Here is a 19,993-nt window from a genome sequence, read left to right as displayed (position 1 = left end):
AGAAGGATAAAAGGAGTTTGAGGCACAAGTGGTGTTCTCGTCCATCCTCCCCGTGGAAGGAAAAGGCCTGGGTAGGGACCGTCGAATCGTGGAAGTCAACGAATGGCTACGCAGGTGGTGTCGGAGAGAAGGCTTTAGATTCTTTGACCATGGGATGGTGTTCCATGAAGGAGGACTGCTGGGCAGAGACGGGCTCCACCTTACGAAGAGAGGGAAGAGCATCTTTGTGAGCAGGCTGGCTAACCTAGTGAGGAGGGCTTTAAACTAGGTTCACCGGGGGAAGGAGACCAAAGCCCTGAGGTAAGTGGGATACCGGGAGGAAGCACCGGCAGGAATGTCTGTGAGGGGAGGGCTCCTGCCTCATACTGAGAATGAGGGGCGATCAGCAGGTTATCTCAAGTGCTTATATACGAATGCAGAAAGCCTTGGAAACAAGCAGGGAGAACTGGAGGTCCTGGTGATGTCAAGGAATTATGATGTGATTGGAATAACAGAGACTTGGTGGGATAACTCACATGACTGGAGTACTGTCATGGATGGTTATAAACTGTTCAGGAAGGACAGGCAGGGAAGAAAAGATGGGGGAGTAGCACTGTATGTAAGGGAGCAGTATGACTGCTCAGAGCTCCGGTACGAAACTGCAGAAAAACCTGAGTGTCTCTGGATGAAGTTTAGAAGTGTGAGCAACAAGAGTGATGTAGTGGTGGGAGTCTGCTATAGACCACCGGACCAGGGGGATGAGGTGGATGAGGCTTTCTTCCGGCAGCTCGCAGAAGCTACTAGATCGCACGCCCTGGTTCTCATGGGCGACTTTAATTATGTAGTGGTGGGAGTCTGCTATAGACCACCGGACCAGGGGGATGAGGTGGATGAGGCTTTCTTCCGGCAGCTCGCAGAAGCTACTAGATCGCACGCCCTGGTTCTCATGGGCGACTTTAATCATCCTGATATCTGCTGGGAGAGCAATACAGCGGTGCATAGACAATCCAGGAAGTTTTTGGAAAGCGTAGGGGACAATTTCCTGGTGCAAGTGCTAGAGGAGCCAACTAAGGGGGGAGCTTTTCTTGACCTGCTGCTCACAAACAGGGAAGAATTAGTGGGGGAAGCAAAAGCGGATGGGAATCTGGGAGGCAGTGACCATGAGTTGGTTGAGTTCAGGATCCTGACACAGGGAAGAAAGGTAAGCAGCAGGATACGGACCCTGGACTTCAGGAAAGCAGACTTCGACTCCCTCAGGGAACGGATGGGTAGGATCCCCTGGGGGACTAACATGAAGGGGAAAGGAGTCCAGGAGAGCTGGCTGTATTTCAAGGAATCCCTGTTGAGGTTACAGGGACAAACCATCCCGATGTGTCGAAAGAATAGTAAATATGGCAGGAGACGAGCTTGGCTTAACGGTGAAATCCTAGCGGATCTTAAACATAAAAAAGAAGCTTACAAGAAGTGGAAGGTTGGACATATGACCAGGGAAGAGTATAAAAATATTGCTCGGGCATGTAGGAATGAAATCAGGAGGGCCAAATCACACCTGGAGCTGCAGCTAGCGAGAGATGTCAAGAGTAACAAGAAGGGTTTCTTCAGATATGTTGGCAACAAGAAGAAAGCCAAGGAAAGTGTGGGCCCCTTAATGAATGAGGGAGGCAACCTAGTGACAGAGGATGTGGAAAAAGCTCATGTACTCAAGGCTTTTTTTGCCTCTGTCTTCATGAACAAGGTCAGCTCCCAGACTGCTGTGCTGGGCATCACAACATGGGGAATAGATGGCCAGCCCTCTGTGGAGAAAGATGTGGTTAGGGACTATTTAGAAAAGCTGGACGTGCACAAGTCCATGGGGCCGGACGAGTTGCATCAGAGAGTGCTAAAGGAATTGGTGGCTGTGATTGCAGAGCCATTGGCCATTATCTTTGAAAACTCGTGGCGAATGGGGGAAGTCCCGGATGACTGGAAAAAGGCTAATGTAGTGCCAATCTTTAAAAAAGGGAAGAAGGAGGATCCTGGGAACTACAGGTCAGTCAGCCTCACCTCAGTCCCTGGAAAACTCATGGAGCAGGTCCTCAAAGAATCAATCCTGAAGCACTTACATGAGAAGAAAGTGATCAGGAACAGTCAGCATGGATTCACCAAGGGAAGGTCATGCCTGACTAATCTAATCGCCTTCTATGATGAGATTACTGGTTCTGTGGATGAAGGGAAAGCAGTGGATGTATTGTTTCTTGACTTTAGCAAAGCTTTTGACACGGTCTCCCACAGTATTCTTGTTAGCAAGTTAAAGAAGTATGGGCTGGATGAATGCACTATAAGGTGGGTAGAAAGTTGGCTAGATTGTCGGGCTCAACGGGTAGTGATCAATGGCTCCATGTCTAGTTGGCAGCCGGTGTCAAGTGGAGTGCCCCAGGGGTCGGTCCTGGGGCCGGTTTTGTTCAATATCTTCATAAATGATCTGGAGGATGGTGTGGATTGCACTCTCAGCAAATTTGCGGATGATACTAAACTAGGAGGAGTGGTAGATACCCTGGAGGGCAGGGATAGGATACAGAGGGACCTACACAAATTGGAGGATTGGGCCAAAAGAAATCTGATGAGGTTCAATAAGGATAAGTGCAGGGTCCTGCACTTAGGACGGAAGAACCCAATGCACAGCTACAGACTAGGGACCGAATGGCTAGGCAGCAGTTCTGCGGAGAAGGACCTAGAGGTGACAGTGGACGAGAAGCTGGATATGAATCAGCAGTGTGCCCTTGTTGCCAAGAAGGCCAATGGCATTTTGGGATGTATAAGTAGGGGCATAGCGAGCAGATCGAGGGACGTGATCATCCCCCTCTATTCAACATTGGTGAGGCCTCATCTGGAGTACTGTGTCCAGTTTTGGGCCCCACACTACAAGAAGGATGTGGATAAATTGGAAAGAGTCCAGCGAAGGGCAACAAAAATGATTAGGGGTCTGGAACACATGACTTATGAGGAGAGGCTGAGGGAACTGGGATTGTTTAGTCTGCAGAAGAGAAGAATGAGGGGGGATTTGATAGCTGCTTTCAACTACCTGAGAGGTGGTTCCAGAGAGGATGGTTCTAGACTATTCTCAGTGGTAGAAGAGGACAGGACAAGAAGTAATGGTCTCAAGTTGCAGTGGGGGAGGTTTAGGTTGGATATTAGGAAAAACTTTTTCACTAGGAGGGTAGTGAAACACTGGAATGCGTTACCTAGGGAGGTGGTAGAATCTCCTTCCTTAGAAGTTTTTAAGGTCAGGCTTGACAAAGCCCTGGCTGGGACGATTTAATTGGGGATTGGTCCTGCTTTGAGCAGGGGGTTGGACTAGATGACCTCCTGAGGTCCCTTCCAACCCTGATATTCTATGATTCTAACTTGTGAGCCTTTTTTGGGCTTTGCACTATCGTCAGTATACAAAACAGGTGTAATATAATCAAATCAATGGGTTTTTTGCTTAGCATACAATTTAAGGGCCATATACAGCACCATATAAGTGGGGTCATGCACAGTTCAAGGGCCAGAGTCCTGGATGCTCATTATGTCCAGCTGCATCGAACTGACGATGGGCCTCTTGCAGCAGCTCATGTTAGATGCAAAAAACGCTTGGCAAAAATGAGATGCACTCATTTAATACAGGCCACTGTGCAGACATCACATGGTAGAATGTCTCTCTAGGAATTTACCACGTCTTTCTGTAACAAATCTCAAAATTTACCAACCTGTGCTATATTTTTGTTGAGAAGATAAACTCCATAATCAAACTGAAGTCTCTCTCCTCCCTTTGGATACAGTGGAAACCTGATGAGGAAGGGTCAGAAGAAAGTCAGATTTAGAAAGTACATATTCAATATTTTACCTTTAAAATTAGCCTGATTTAAGCAGAACCATTTGCTGAGATACCAGCAAGAACACTTCTGAGTGCAAGCAAATCCATAGCCTTGTTTCTGCAGACTTCCAATCCCAATGAATCTGCACAATTTGCACACCAACTGCTCACCAATCCCACTTACACTTCATGCACTTTCTTCCATGAGATATTCTATATATGGAAACCCTTCCTTGGCTTGGGCTGCAAAGTCTCTATTGTCTCCTTTTTCAAGTCCCCCCTGGGAGCAAATGTCTTCTAAATAAGACCTTGAGGGTAGAGCTTTGGAACACCTAGTGCAATAGTGACTCTATATAGAGCCCACAACTATCATATTTCAAGGGGTTATTTCTGTTGTACAGTATGTAATAAGGGAAGCACATTCTATATGATCTCTAAATGTATACTGAGATTTAGGTAATGGGAAAGTACATCGCACGCAGGAATACTTTTGTATTAGAATCATCATGGGTAGTTGCTGGTTCTCAGCTGCTGCTTGTTATAAGGACCATCATTTTAGCCCCAATGTAACTGAAGCTTATTCAAGTTTAATCTTCATTATTACTGTACGGTATTATCAGATATGCAAATTCTTAATAGAGATTTAAATGATTGTTCACAATGAAGCCATTAATTTCACAATTTAATCTTCTACTGCACTCTTTCCTGAGGTTCCTCATTTTGACTTCCTCATATTGTGTCTTGCCAGTTGGGACTTTTACAGGCTGAGCTCACGGTGGTTAACATGTCAGTTTTAGAATCTATCTAAACTACCATATACAGGTTTTTGTCTTTAAACTCAGTATCTTATAAGCTATCTGCAACACATTCTAGACATGTGATTACAAAACATCTATTTTGTTTTGACTTCAAAGGACTTCTTTACTGCAGCTCAGCCACTATTATTATTTGCAACATTTAAAAAGAATTTTAAAGAGCCATTAGAGCTAAATGTTAATAGGTCAGTATTACGGGCAGATGAAATATTAAGACATCAACTCCAAATTTTATGATACTTTCAAACTCTTAATGGGTCACTTCAAGTTGAGCAGTATAAAGACCACCATAACTAGTATATCTAGCTCACCTTGCTTAATACATCTATAAATCCAAGCTGTCTGCAGCATAGGAAAATAAAAGTGCTTTCAAACTGAAGATGTATGCTGCAAAAAAAACACCTACCACTCAATATACTAAGTGCAAGATACAAATCAAAATGAGTTCATTTCAATACCTACAGTTACACTACTCAACTGTCGCAGAATTTAGATTATAAAGGCTACAATTACAATTAACAGTATAAAACTCATTCAGTCTTGACAATAATACTGCTGTTAAAACACAAAGCATGCTTCATTACACGATAGTATTTCGTTAAGTCACTGAAAATGAGAGCTATATATTTTCTGTTAGAAATGGAAACCTCAATTAAAGGGACATGGAAAAAGACAATATCAAGCACTTAAAGGTTTCTCTCCTGCACAATCAATTTCTTGTAATGAACCCTTTAAAGTCATTAAGTTTAAAGTTCTCTCCCTACCAGTTTTTTCCTTCTGACATTTGGCTAACATTCAAGATCCATAAATCAGTGAAATGAGCTAGGGAAACATGAAGTTAATAAGATCTCTTCCTATATACTCATGTAATTACTATAATACTGAATTCCTTGAATTTTAAACTGTAAGTCAGGGAATGTCTTAGCCTATGTAAAGTGGCATGCACATTTTGGCACTACCCAATGAAAAATGCGCTACCTGATTTCTATGTCATCTTAGTTTTGTTCACCTAATCCTACCTCTACCCTTCCCTCTGTCTGTCACACTCATTTGTTAAACCTGGTCAAACACGCAGCACGAACCATGTCCTCTTATGTTTTTAAGCACTTCTTAGTGTAACGTGGCTGCAAATAATGACTATTGATGGCTGTCTGGTGGCCTATGTGAAGTGAATTTGTACTCCTAGCTCATAGTAAGCAATGCTGCTAAGCTCATGCTCTCAATTTGCCATGCAGCCCAGAGTTAGTCTGTAGTTCATTACATTTTCAGTTAAGTCTGTTCATCAATTCAATTGCCATCCACCCAGAGACTAATATCTCTAAAGCCTGAAACATTAAGCATTGTGGGCTTACTAAAGCTCTTCCTATCAATTAATCATGTTTTCCTTCCAGACCTGCCTTCCCTAATCTCTGTTCTTTACAGACTGACTACTTGTTTGCATTTAGCATCTTTAAAATAGAAAGCAAAACCTAGAAAATTGATTGAGTACTCACTCTGGAAAGAATTCCAATGTTATAGGCAAAAGCATCGTACAATAGCCACGTTAGAAGCAAGAAGGTTGTTAGTCAAAACTTGTTTTAACACCTGAATGCAGTACTGGTTTATGTTCAAATCATCTTTTTTTTGGGAGCGGTGTGATGTTAATTTCACACAGAAGAGTCTTTATACAGGATTAGACTATGTTAAATTTGGAGTTGCCCACCCAGAGTCATTCTTTGGTGTGGTGAGATCTCAGTGTTTCCTAGTTCCCACATCAGGCATCAAAAGCAGGGCTACCAAACTATGAGATGGGACCAAGTCAATTTGTTTATATTTGTATAGCTCAAATGTATCCTTCTGCATGATATCTGTATAACCAAAAAAAATTATAATAAAAAAGTAACTGATTAACCAGTAGTAGTACTGCAGAAAACTATCTGAGGAGTATAATGGATCACAAATTGAGTATGAGTCAGCAATGTGATGCAGTCACGAAAAAGCTAATATTCTGAGGTGTATTAACAGGAATGTTATAAAATACAGGCAATAATTGTTCAGATCTACTCAGACTGGTGGAGACTAAACTGGATTACTGTGTCCAGTTTTAGGCATCACACTTCAGACAGGTTTGGATAAAACTGGAGAGCAACAAAAATGATAAAGAGCAGGGCTGTCAAGAGATTAAAAAAAAATCACAATTAATTGCACTGTTAAACAATAGAATACCATTTACTTAAATATTTTTGGATGTTTTACACATTTTCAAATATATTGATTTCAATTATTACAGAATACAAAGTGTACAGTCCTCACTTTATATTTATTTTTATTACAAATATTTGCACTGTAAAAAACAGAGAAATAGTATGTTTCAGTTCAATACAAGTACTGAAAGTTGAACTTACAAATGTAGAATTATGTACAAAAAATAACTACATTCAAAAATAAAACGTAAAACTTTAGAGCCTACAAGTCCACTTAGTCCCATTTCTTGTTCAGCCAATCACTCGAACAAGTTGTTTATATTTGCAGGCGATAATGCTGCCCGCTTCTTGTTCACGTCACCTGAAAGTGAGAACAGGTGTTTGCATGGCACTGTCATAGCCAGCGTCATAAGATATTTACATGCCAGATGAGCTAAAGATTCATATGTCCCTTCACGCTTCAACCACCATTCCAGGGGACATGTGTCCATACTGATGACGGGTTCTGCTCGATAACAATCCAAAGCAGTGCTGACCGACACGTTCATTTTCATCATCTGAATCAAATGCCACCAGCAGAAGGCTGATTTTCTTTTTTGGTGGTTCGGGTTCTGTAGTTTCCTCATCGGAGCTTTGCTCTTTTAAAGCATCTGAAAACATGCTCCACACCCCGTCCCTTTCAGTTTTGGAAGGCACTTCAGATTCTTAAACCCTGGGTTGAGTGCTGTAGCTATCTTTGGAAATCTCACATTGGTACCTTCTTTGTCAAATCTGCAGTGAAAGTGTTCTTCAAATGAACAACATGTGCCGAGTCATCATCCGAGACTACTGTAACACGAAATATATGGCAGAATGCAGGTACAATAAAGCCGGAGACATACAATTCTCCCCTCATGTAGTTCAGTCACAAATATAATTAATACATTATTTTTTAACATGCATCATCAGCATAGAAGCATGTCCTTGGGAATGGTGGCCGAAGCATGAAGAGGCATACGAATGTTTAGCATATCTGGCACATAGATAACTTGCCATGCTAGCTACTAAAGTCCCATGAGAATGCCTGTTCTCAATTTCTGGTGACACTGGAAATAAGAAGTGGGCAGCATTATCTCCCATAAATGTATACAAACTTGTCTGTCTTAGAGATTGGCTGAACGAAAAGTAGGCTCTAAAGTTTTGCATTATTGTTTTTGAGTGCAGTTATGTAACAAAAAAAATTTACATTTGTAAGTTGCACTTTCAAGATAAAGAGATTGCATTATGGTACTTGTATGAGGTGAATTAAACAAAAGAAAGTATTTTTCATCATTTTTACAGTGCAAATATTTGTAATAAAAAATAATATAAAGTGAGCAGTGTACACTGTATTCTGTGTTGTAATTGAAATCAGTGTATTTGAAAAGTACAAAAACATCCAAAAATAAATAAGTTTCAATTGGTATTCTACTGTTTAACAGTGCAATTAAAACTGTGATTAATCGCAATTAATTTTTTATCACGATTAATTTTTTTGAGTTAATTGCATGAGGTAAATGCAATTAATCGACAGCCCTAATAAAAAGTTTAGGAAAAGGTGACTTATGAGTAAAGGATAAACCGGGCATGTTTAGTCTTGAGCAAAGATGACGGGGCAGGAGAGGGGATATGATAGTCTTCACCTATGTTAAGGGCTGTTATAAAAAGAGGACAGGGATCAACTATTCATGTCAACTGAAGGTAGGACAAGTAGTAATGGACTTTATCTGCAGCAAAGGAGATTTATGTTCGATATTAGGAAAAACAATTTTTAAACTATGCAGGTAGTTAAGTTCTGGAACAGACTGCCAAGGGGTGTTGTGGATGATCTAGGTATACTTGGTTCTGCCTCAGCATGGGGGAATGACTCTATGACCTTTTGAGGTCTCTTCCAGCCCTGCATTTCTATGATTTTATGTTTAATTTCAGAAAGTATTCCACAGACTTCAGAATCAAGAAGCAGGGCTGATTACAATTAAAACAAACGGCAGACACCCTGTTTCTTTTAAGAGTGCGTTAGTCAAGACTACAACAGTCCATGCTTCTAATTGCTTAATGTTTTGGTTCACAGGAAGTTAACTTCTTAAATATAGTAGCAAACAAATCCCTAAAATCTTAAGGCATGTTTGCCTGGATGGGAATTGAACTCTCCACCTCTGTTAAGTTACAACTGCACTAATTGCTGTCCCCACAGTAGTGTTATTCCTGGTCCATCAGAGCCCCTTATTTGGGCTATAAGTGTGATATCGGCTCTAGCATCACCACGGACAAGCATGTGGAGTGCTGGTGATGGAGGGGACAGGAAGTCGGACTGCTGTAATTCTAAGTAGCACCACACGTGACAAGTCTGCCCTTGCCGGTCAACTGCCAATACTGTGGTGCTCACACTGAAAACACTTTAAATTTTGGGTGGAACAACTATCTGGAAAAAAAGTAGTCTAAATTGTGTTATACTCAAATTAATATACAAAACAGATGCACTTTTTAATACTACTAAGTATCAACAATTATTTCTCCACACAGGAAATAAATGACTAAGTTGTGGGGATCAAAGCAGAGTTCAAATTAAAACTATTTGGCCTGAATTTAGATGACAGCATGGCAAAAGACCAGACTAGAGCCACTTTCTATGACCCAGGTCTAACAACTAGAATGTATTTGAGTTTGAAATAAAAGTTTATATAGTCTCAGTTCTCACTCCCACAGAAGTCAGACACACTGAAAATGAGACTGAGTATCCTTGGTACGGCAGTCCAAACACACACACACTTAACAGGAACAATACCTCTTCATTTTAATTTATTTGCACGACAGATTGTGGGATAGCCAAGAGATAAGAAATCCTTCCCCCTCCTTCAATCTAGAAGAGGCAGGGGGATTGGAGACAGATACCAACATTAGCAAATACTACTTATGCTTGAATACTACTGAGTGTCTCCAATTTAAACACGGAGGGTATGTCTATACTGCAGTGAAAAACCAAGGGCTGGCCCATGCCAGTTGACTCAGGCTCACGGGGCTGAGGCTGTGGGACCATTTCATTGCAGTGTAGATGTCTGGGCTCAGGCTGGAGCCTGGGCTCAAGGACTCTCCCACCTCACAAGGTCCTAGAGCCTGGGCTGCAGCATGAGCCGTGAAGTCTACACTGAAATGAAACAGCCCCATACCCCAAGCCCCACAAGCCAGAGTCAGCTGTTATGGGCTGGCCACAGGTGTCTAGCTGCAGTGTAGACACAACCTGAGTTCAGCTCCACTACACTCATGTCAAAGGTAAGAATCCCTACTTTTAAAAGATGGGGAAACTCAGGCTGAGGTCATGTGACTTGTTCAAGGTCACCTGAGCTAGGAATGACCTAGTTCTAACACCCAAGACTGTTATTTACCCACAAGAGGTTGTCCCTTCCATAAATTAGAATTGGCAAAAGTGCCTGGCTATATTAGCATCACATAATATTTTGTTAAGTTTTAACTCTGTGAAGACCTCTTGTAACATGGATAGCACAATGCTTCAAACTTGAAAGTTTAAACAGCATGCATAGAATATTTGAAAATCTTTCCAATCTTCACAAAGCAACATACTCGCCATTTTCATTGGTTTGATAATTTTTAGGTCCACACCTACTCTGCCAAGTGAAATCTTAGGAAGCCATTTCTTAAAAATTAGTCTTCACTTTTAGCAAGCATTTGTCAAATGAATACATCTGACAATGCAGTGTAAGCGTTAGGTGTGCAGCTGCATGCTAACTATGTCAGATGCTAACCGTTTAAAAGGATAGTTTTATATAGTAAGCCATATTTTTAATTGACAGTGGCATTTTCAGAATTTAGGGCAAGACCTTACATTTTTAACTTAGGTTTAAAAGCCCTTCTACAAAATACAAAGTAGAGAAATTCAATATATGCAATACAAATCACAACTTGGAAAGCTAAAAGAGGCTGGATACGGTCACTTCAATTCCAGTTGAATAGTTAAGATGTAATCAGTGAAACAGAAGTAGCCAAGCTAAGCCAAGGTAGATATTTGAATATTTACTTTCTAGTTCTTAAGGCACCCTTTCCTGTCTGTGGGAATAAGCACAAAACCTAAAAAGCTTTCATGATTTGGTTACATTTCCAGCTGCTGTTGGATGATCAGAAAGCAGCAGTGTGCAGAAATACTTTTTACCATCTGCAGCTGGCCATTGCAATTGTTTCTTCCTGATGCAGGCCTTACTACTGTGATACTGCTACACCTCAAGAATAGATTACTGCAATGTGCTCCACAGGGGACTACAGTTCAGGATAATATGGGCATTTAAACTAGCTCCGAATAGAGCAGCCTGCTTATTAAGTGATGCTTCTGAGTTGCAGGAAGTCATTGGTGTTCCATATTCTTCACCATCTACCTACGGGTGTCCAGATTGGGTATACGGCACTTTTGATCTCTACAAGGCCTAAATGGCTTCAAACTATTTGGGATACCGCCTCTCTCCTTGTGCCAGATCAAGATCAAAGGCACCTGAACTGGATCCCTCTCAGGTTCCACAGTGCTCTTTGAGAGGGGCCCTCCAGTTCTGGAACAAGTTTCTTCCCCTCAGTTTAAAAACAGCACAAGTCTACTGACCTTCATGGCAAGCTATAAGGCACAACTATTTAAGTTGGCTGCTATGAAGTCAATTTTTGGGGGAGCAGCTAGGGGGAAGGTTTGGTATTCTGCAGGTAATTTACTTTTGCGTAAAGTGGGTGGGGTGCTTACAGTTCTGGATTAGGGACCTTTTCCTTTTTGGTATGAATATAAAAAAACATGCCTCTCTTCAAATAAATTCTCCAGAGGAAGTAATCACCCCATGCCCCTCCAGAAGACACCTGTCAGAATGTCTTGTGTCACACTGTAAAATGGTCAGACACTTGTTATGGTGGGTGAGTGAGGGGAGAAAAATTCCAAAGCAGAAGGTCTTCCATCAAAATGGCCTGTCACCAGCCCTCTGACATTTAAATCAAAGGACTGAATGTCCCCTTGGTACACAGAGGAACTGCGGACATGCAGACAGACTGAGGTAGCCAGGAACCAGAGCACATAGTTTTATAGATCAAACATTAGCATCTTGAATTGCAATCCAAACACAATGAAGTTGAACTTAGAGTAACATGCTCTATTAATAAAGTAACAGAAGAAAAAGGGAGAAGCAAATACCCACACTGAGGTAAGTTAGGAGTCAAAGGTTTTGGTAGCAACATAAAAATCTCTCCCACAAAGATTTCCCAAAATAAATCTTAAAAACCAACCATCTGCAAAGGCTGCATACTATACTAACAAATTACTGCACATATTGCAGAATACTTATTCAAATATGATTGCTGGAATTCTTCCATGAGTTCATGAAACAAACTAGTTTTTACGCCAATCTTCTAATTGCATATTTTCGTTAAGAAGCAGCTAAGTATTTTGTACAATAGCAAAGACTGCTAGGCTCTCAAAGTATTCAAAATAGGAAGAGTAAGATCTTCTGATGCAGATGTGCTTCACCCATGGAATATCTGTCCTGGGAAATCAGTAGTTTTATTGGTGTCATGTGCTTTCAGATCTCAAGTTTGTAAAAAAAAGTTGACATGCCCATACTAATTTGTGTTTTAAGCACCGTTCTAAGATCACCGTTGTTAGTCTAATTGTGTTCATTAACTGTGTCATAATCAATCAGAACTACCAACTTATTCTCATCTCTGAGCTCTCTTTTTGGGCTGCCCTAGACAAGTACTTACCAGTCACTGAAACCTCATTTATTTTACAGCCTCATATCTGTTATTGGGCTAATCTGTACCTGTTCAACATCACACAGCAGCTTAAATATTTGAGTAACCTGCAGTAAATCTCCACAGGACTGTTTGGTCAGTCAGATGTTAACTCTTAAGTAAACCTAAAAGGGATCTATACTCCATAAATTTATTTCAGACACTAAGGTTGTTCTTATGAGTTCTGAAGTCCAAACATCTTTATAGCTAGATTTTCTGATTTATGAACTCCTCATTTTGTATCCAAAAAGATCACAAATGTGCCAATATACTGGTGACTGATTTTTACTATATATAAAACCACCTGTCTTTAATACAAACGGTTTTAAAAGTTTAAGCAATTGCTTTATTTTTAACTGCCTTCATGTGTTTCCAATTTGGCATTAAAACACATGGTTTGGATTTTTTTTTATTCTCTTCTAATCAGTCCTTTTCCCATGTCCCAAACTGCACTGAACCTATGCAAGGAACTTGAAATCTCAAAATTTAATCTCCACCAAAAAAGGTCTTTGGACAAGCCTGAAGTGAAATAGTGACATTCTGTTCATTTCTAAAAGCTAGTTTACTACAGACTGACATGTGGCACATTTAAAGAAGGTCTGTATTAAATCCCAATGGGGTTTCAAGTGAATTAACTCAGAATAAATGGTTGTGGGAATGTATAATCAGTCTGTGGAATTCACTACTGCTAAAAGTCAAACACAGAGACTGAATTTTCTAGTGGCTGGAAAGTTGCAGGTACTCTAATATCTATAGCTATGCTAGCGATGGTTAATAACTGCAGACATCTGCCTACCTACTATAGCATTGAACAGATGCCTGGTTATAAAGGTTGCCTCCCTATTTCCTTTAAGACACCAGGTACAGGCCACTGTCAAAAGCAGGCTGTATCGACTCAAATGAACTATTGTGCAACTGCAGTATGGGAAACTCTACATGAGTCTTTGGGCATGTCTACACTGCACCACAGTGTGGATTAAAGGGGTGTAAATTGCAGAGTGCACCAAAAAGTTGGGCTCCAACTGCAGACCCTGATGGTGTAAACTAAAAAGGTACACGGTTCATGTTAATGTCGTCCTCTTTCAAAGAGGATGTGAAGGTGAACGGAGTAACTTTGAGTTTGCACCAGCAGTGTCTATACAGAGCAGTTAAGAGCGCAACTCTTTGGTGTGCTCTGCAATTCACACTCCTGTGCTCTGCACTGCAGCCTTTGAAAGAGAGTAGTGAATTTAGTGCCATGAAGCGTTAGATATCCAATTCTAAAATTTTGGCCCTAGTGTCAGACACTGAAAGTAAGCGGATTGTCAGAGGTGCTGAGCCTGCCACTGATAGCGGGAAAAGTAATACTTTTCTACCTATACACCAACATTCCACACAAAGATGGACTGCAAGCCGTCAGGAACACTATCCCCGATAATGTCACGGCAACATGGTGGCTGAACTTTGTGACTTTGTCCTCACCCATAACTATTTCACATTTGGGGACAATGTATACCTTCAAATCAGCGGCACTGCCATGGGTACCCGCATGGCCCCGCAGCATGCCAATATTTTTATGGCGGACTTAGAACAACGCTTCCTCAGCTCTCGTCCCCTAATGTCCCTACTCTACTTGCGCTACATGGATGACATCATCATCATCTGGACCCATGGAAAAGAAGCCCTTGAGGAATTCCACCATGATTTCAACAATTTCCATCCCACCACCAACCTGAGCCTGGACCAGTCCATACAAGAGATCCACTTCCTGGACACTACAGTGCTAATAAGCCATGATCACATAACCACCCCCCCATACCAGAAACCTGCTGAGCACTATGCCTACCTACATGCCTCCAGCTTTCATCCAGACCACACCACACGATCCATTGTCTACAGCCAAGCTCTACGATACAACCGCATTTGCTCCAACCCCTCAGACAGAGACAAACGCCTACAAGATCTCTATCAAGCATTCTTACAATGACAATACCCACCTGCTGAAGTGAAGAAACAGATTGACAGAGCCAGAAGTGTACCCAGAAGTCACCTACTACAGGACAGGCCCAACAAAGAAAATAACAAAACACCACTAGCTGTCACCTTGAGCCGCCAACTAAAACCTCTCCAGCGCATAATCACAGATTTACAGCCTATCCTGAAAAATGATCCCTCACTCTCACAGATCTTGGGAGACAGACCAGTCCTCGCTTACAGACAGCCCCCCAACCTTGTTCACCTTCAGCCCCCAACTAAAACCTCTCCAACGCATCATCAAGGATCTACATCCTATCCTGAAAGACGACCCATCACTCTCGCAGATCTTGAGAGACAGGCCAGTCCTTGCTTATAGGCAGCCCCCCAACCTGAAGCAAATACTTACGAGCAACCACACACCACACAACAGAACCACTAACCCAGGAACCTATCCTTGCAACAAAGCCCGTTGCCAACTGTGTCCACATATCTATTCAGGGGACACCATCATAGGGCCTAATCACATCAGCCACACTATCAGAGGCTCTTTCACCTGCACATCTACCACCAACGTGATATATGCCATCATGTGCCAGGAATGCCCCTCTGCCATGTACACTGGCAAAAATGGACAGTCGCTACGTAAAAGAATAAATGGACACAAATCAGACATCAAGAATTATAACTTTCAAAAGCCAGTCGGAGAACACTTCAATCTCTTTGGTCATTCGATTACAGACCTAAAAGTGGCAATTCTTCAACAAAAACACTTCAGAAACAGACTCCAACGAGAGACGGCTGAATTGGAATTAATTTGCAAACTGGATACAATTAACTTAGGCTTGAATAAAGACTGGGAGTGGATGGGTCATTACACAAAGTAAAACTATTTCCCCATGTTTATTCCGCCCCCCCCCCACTGTTCCTCAGACATTCTTGTCAACTGCTGGCCCACCTTGATTATCGCTACAAAAGGTTTTTTCCGCCCCGCTCTCCCGCTGGTAATAGCTCACCTTACCTGATCACTCTCCTTTCAGTGTGTATGGTAACACCTATTGTTTCATGTTCTCTGTGTATATAAATCTCCCCACTGTATTTTCCACTGAATGCATCCGATGAAGTGAGCTGTAGCTCAAGAAAGCTTATGCTCAAATTTGTTTGTCTCTAAGGTGCCACAAGTCCTCCTTTTCTGTTTGCTTTCTACCTATGTGGCCACTCAAAATTAACCAACATATACTGAATGCTCCTCAACAAGATGAGACCAAGAATTCACAGAAGTTAATTGATAAAAATAGTGAGCTAGTAACTGTCAAGTGAACAGGCTATATTAACTGATGTACTGCATGGAATCACTCACTCACCTAGCTCTAGCTACCTGTGTCAAGGTTCCTCCCCCACTCTGAACTCTAGGGTACAGATGTGGAGACCTGCATGAAAAACCTCCTAAGCTTCTCTTTACCAGCTTAGGTCAAAACTTCCCCAAGGTACAAAATATTACACCCTTTGTCCTTGGATTGGCTGCTACCACCACCAAACAAATACTGGTTACTGGGGAAGAGCTGTTTGGACACTTCTTTCCCCCCAAAATACTTCCCAAAACCTTGCACCCCACTTTCTGGACAAGGTTTGGTAAAAAGCCTCACCAATTTGCCTAAGTGACTACAGACCCAAACACTTGGATCTGAGAACAATGAAAAAGCATTCAGTTTTCGTACAAGACGACTTTTAATAGAAATAGAAGTAAATAGAAATCACCTCTGTAAAATCAGGATGGTAGATACCTTACAGGGTAATTAGATTCAAAACACAGAGAACCCCTCTAGGCAAAACCTTAAGTTACAAAAGAGATACACAGACAGAAATAGTTATTCTATTCAGCACAATGCTTTTCTCAGCCATTTAAAGAAATCATAATCTAACACATACCTAGCTAGATTACTTACTAAAAGTTCTAAGACTCCATTCCTGGTCTATCCCTGGCAGAAACAGCATATAGACAGACAGACCAGACCCTTTGTTTCTCTCCCTTCTCCCAGCTTTTGAAAGTATCTTGTCTACTCATTGGTCATTTTGGTCAGGTGCCAGTGAGGTTACCTTTAGCTTCTTAACCTTTTACAGGTGAGAGGATTTTTTTTTTTTCTGGCCAGGAGGGATTTTAAAGGGGTTTACCCTTCCCTTTATATTTATGACAACCTGCCTCACAAAAGTAGAGTCCACTAAAAATAAAAAATGAACCCCACATCACTATGCTTTTTGCAATTACAAAATCTGTATCTATCCCCTAGATTTTGACCTCACCCTCCAATCCACCCATTTAGACTTGTGTTCTGTTGTAAACTAACAGCTTTGCTCCATTACTGAACTCTTTTCAGAAAGATTTGACTATATGGCAGGCTACGTAGAACAAAAATATTGGGCTTGATTCTCCACTCTGTTGCAAGACATGAAATTGGTTTAATTCCATTCATTCCAGTGGAATCAATGGCATAACTGAATGGAGAGTCAGTCATCTAGAGTTGCCCTTTTTAAAAAAAAAAAAAAAACTTGCATGGAAACTGTGCCTCACACATGCCTATCAAATTATGTTCATTTACAATGAGGGAGAATTCTGGGCTTAAACCAACTAACCTAATGTCCTCCCACGGCTAGGGAAATAGTCTGCCCAATCCTGTTAAAGACAGACAATCTATAAATATTCAACAATGCCAGATCCTCAAGTTGAGTAGTTTAAATCCAAAATTTGAGTAGTTTAAAATTGCTATAATCTTTGCTTATTTGTTCTGAGCCTGAAAATCTGATTGCTTTGATTATGGTATAATTTAAGAATTACATTTAAGTGGGTCACAGCAATTCTTATTTAAATGTGTGATTTCATAGATCCACTTTTGGGAAAGATTGCTATTTTTCCCTCTCTTTTAAATGTTTTATGAAGGAATACTATGCCTATAGCTGGGTGGAAAATGGCAATTCTGTTCTGGAGGATTTGGAATGCTGGTTGCATTCCAATTTGGAACAAAACCCAAACATTTAGAAATCCTCCACAAAATGGATTTACTGTCCACTGCCCAGCTCTACTGTGAGCCCTGCCCCTGGGAGCTCAGGCTGCCAAGAAGCCAGGAGGCAGGGGCTCTCATCTTCCCACCAGCCCATGAAGAGGGATGCTGAGGAGCCAGGTGAGTGAGCTGGTAGGTAACCAGCTTGGGGGGGGAAATGGGGGAGGAAGGGGAGAGTTCCATCAGAAACACACCTGCTTTCCGGTGGAATTTCATCAAAACCTGTCTCCACACAACCTTTTGACTTTGATGAATTGGCAAATTCTAATGAAAAATGCTTTAGTTTTTTTCCCAACTAGCTCCATTTGTGTCATTTTCTGCACTTTCACTCCAACTTTCACAATTACTGCAGAGTATTTCCACTAACAAGGCTAACAATTAGAATGGCTTTATAGAAATTATTTAAAAATTAATAAAAAGGTATAGAATAGTACAACTGCTCAAAAAGTCATCTACCTCAGCGCCCTGGGCTGAGACAGAACCAAGGAACCATTGACCATCCCTGATGTTTGTCTACCCAGGGGTTCTCAAACTGGGGGTCAGGACCCCTCAGGGGGTCACCAGGTTATTACATGGAGTGGGGGTGACAAGCTGTCAGCCTCCACCTCAAACCCCACTTTGCCTCCAGCATTTAGAATGGTGTTAAATATATTAAAGTGATTTTAATTTATAGGGGGAGTCTGACTCAGAGGCTTGCTATGTGAAAGGGGTCACTGATGTTGCACCCCATAATGCTGGATAGAAATATGCTCATTCCAGTTATGTCCTATTTACAGACATATGTTTTATGCTAGATATGCCATGTAACATATCCCTGCAAAGGTTATGATTGACTGAATATATTCATCCTATTTCTATGCATGTATAATTTTTGTATTCAAAGTTATGAATATTGGCTATGTACTTGTTTGATTTTAAGTAGACTCAGTGAAGCAGTTGGTCAGCTTTTTGAGAAAAGACTATTCTCAGAAGTGCCCAATCAAGAAACATTTAAGCTAACAATGAACTTTGAGATACACCAGTCCACATCTGAGCTTTTCTGGAAATGTGGCATCGGCTTGTAAGGAACTGAGTCATGCATGGACATGTGACTCGCCCATGTGACTCCAAAACTCCATCTTGGAGCTGGATTCTGCATAGGAGAGGGGAAGGGGTTTCCACCCACAAGAGAAAGTCTATTTAAGCCTCTGGAAACCCCTCCATTTTGTCTTCAGCTGGCTCAAGAGATAGCCTCTCGACCCCAAAGGATATCTGAAAGGAACTGGAACAAAGGACAGTAAGTACAGGGGTGTGAGTGATTGCTGGACCCAGACTACAAGGAGGCTAGTCTGTCAAAGAAGCTTATTGGAACATCTGAGGGGAGATTTACCTGAATTTAGTTTCCTATTGTATTAGGCATAGACTTGCGTGTTATTTTATTTTGTTTGGTAATTTACTTTGTTCTGTCTATTACTTGGAACCACGTAAATCCTACTTTTTACTTATTAATTAACCCAGAGCAAGTATTAATACCTGGGGGAGCAAACAGCGGCGCGCATCTCTCTATCAGTGTTAGAGGGCGAACAATTTATGAGTTTACCCTGTAAAAGCTTTATACAGGGAAAACAGATTTATTTGGGGTTTGGACCCCATTGGGAGCTGGGTATCCGAGTGCTGGAGACAGGAGCACTTCTTAAGCTGTTTTCAGTTAAGCCTGCAGCTTGTGGGGGATGTGGTTCAGACTTGGTTCTGTGTTTGCAGCAGGCAAGCATGTCTGGCTCAAACAAGGCAAGGTACTGAAGTCCCAAGCTGGCAAGGAAAATGGTCTCAGAGGTACTCTAGGCACATCAGGTGGCAGTCCCAAAGGGCTTTCTGTGATCCAACCCGTCACAATCACCAGTACAAAAATTTGAGAACCACTGATCTAACCCATCTTTAAAAACCTCCAACGATGGAGGTTTCACAACCTCCCTTGGAAACCTATTCCACTGCTTAACTATCGTTCTAGTTAGAAAGGTTTTCCTACTATCACCTAAATCTCCCTTCCTGCAGATTAAGCCCATTACTACTTGGACACAAGGAGACAACTAATCACCATCCTGTTTATAACAGCCCTTAATATATTTGAAGGTTTATCAGGTTCCCCCTCACTCTTCTTTTCTCAAAACTAAACATGCCTAGTTTTTTTTTTTTTTTTTTGTTTAAACCTTTCCTCATAGTTCAGAGTAACAAAAATGATAAAAAGTTTGGAAAACCTAAACTCTCCAATTTATCCATATCTTTCTTAAAGTGTGGCACCTAGAACTGGACACAATAGGCCAGTAGCCCTGTTAACAGAGCAAGTTAGGTTGGTTTGGAATGATTTTATCTTAAAAATCCATGTTGGCTATTACTTATAACCATATT

At 41.3% G+C, this 19,993-nt stretch overlaps 1 protein-coding gene across 1 annotated transcript in view; it reads right to left on the bottom strand.

Annotated features, from left to right (window-relative positions):
* The window catches only part of UVRAG (UV radiation resistance associated), a 166,408-nt gene that overhangs the window by 48,033 nt on the left and 98,382 nt on the right, over positions 1-19,993 (bottom strand). The window contains exon 13 of the mRNA XM_077841751.1: positions 3,708-3,786. Within this exon, the coding sequence (XP_077697877.1) occupies positions 3,708-3,786 (79 nt within the window). The remainder of the gene's footprint in view (positions 1-3,707; positions 3,787-19,993) is intronic.

The sequence above is a fragment of the Eretmochelys imbricata genome, chromosome 1 (genome assembly GCF_965152235.1).
Source record: "Eretmochelys imbricata isolate rEreImb1 chromosome 1, rEreImb1.hap1, whole genome shotgun sequence".
Classification (NCBI taxonomy): Eukaryota; Metazoa; Chordata; order Testudines; family Cheloniidae; genus Eretmochelys; species Eretmochelys imbricata.
Note: the sequence above shows the minus strand (reverse complement) of the source record. Positions and strands in the feature narration are given on the sequence as shown.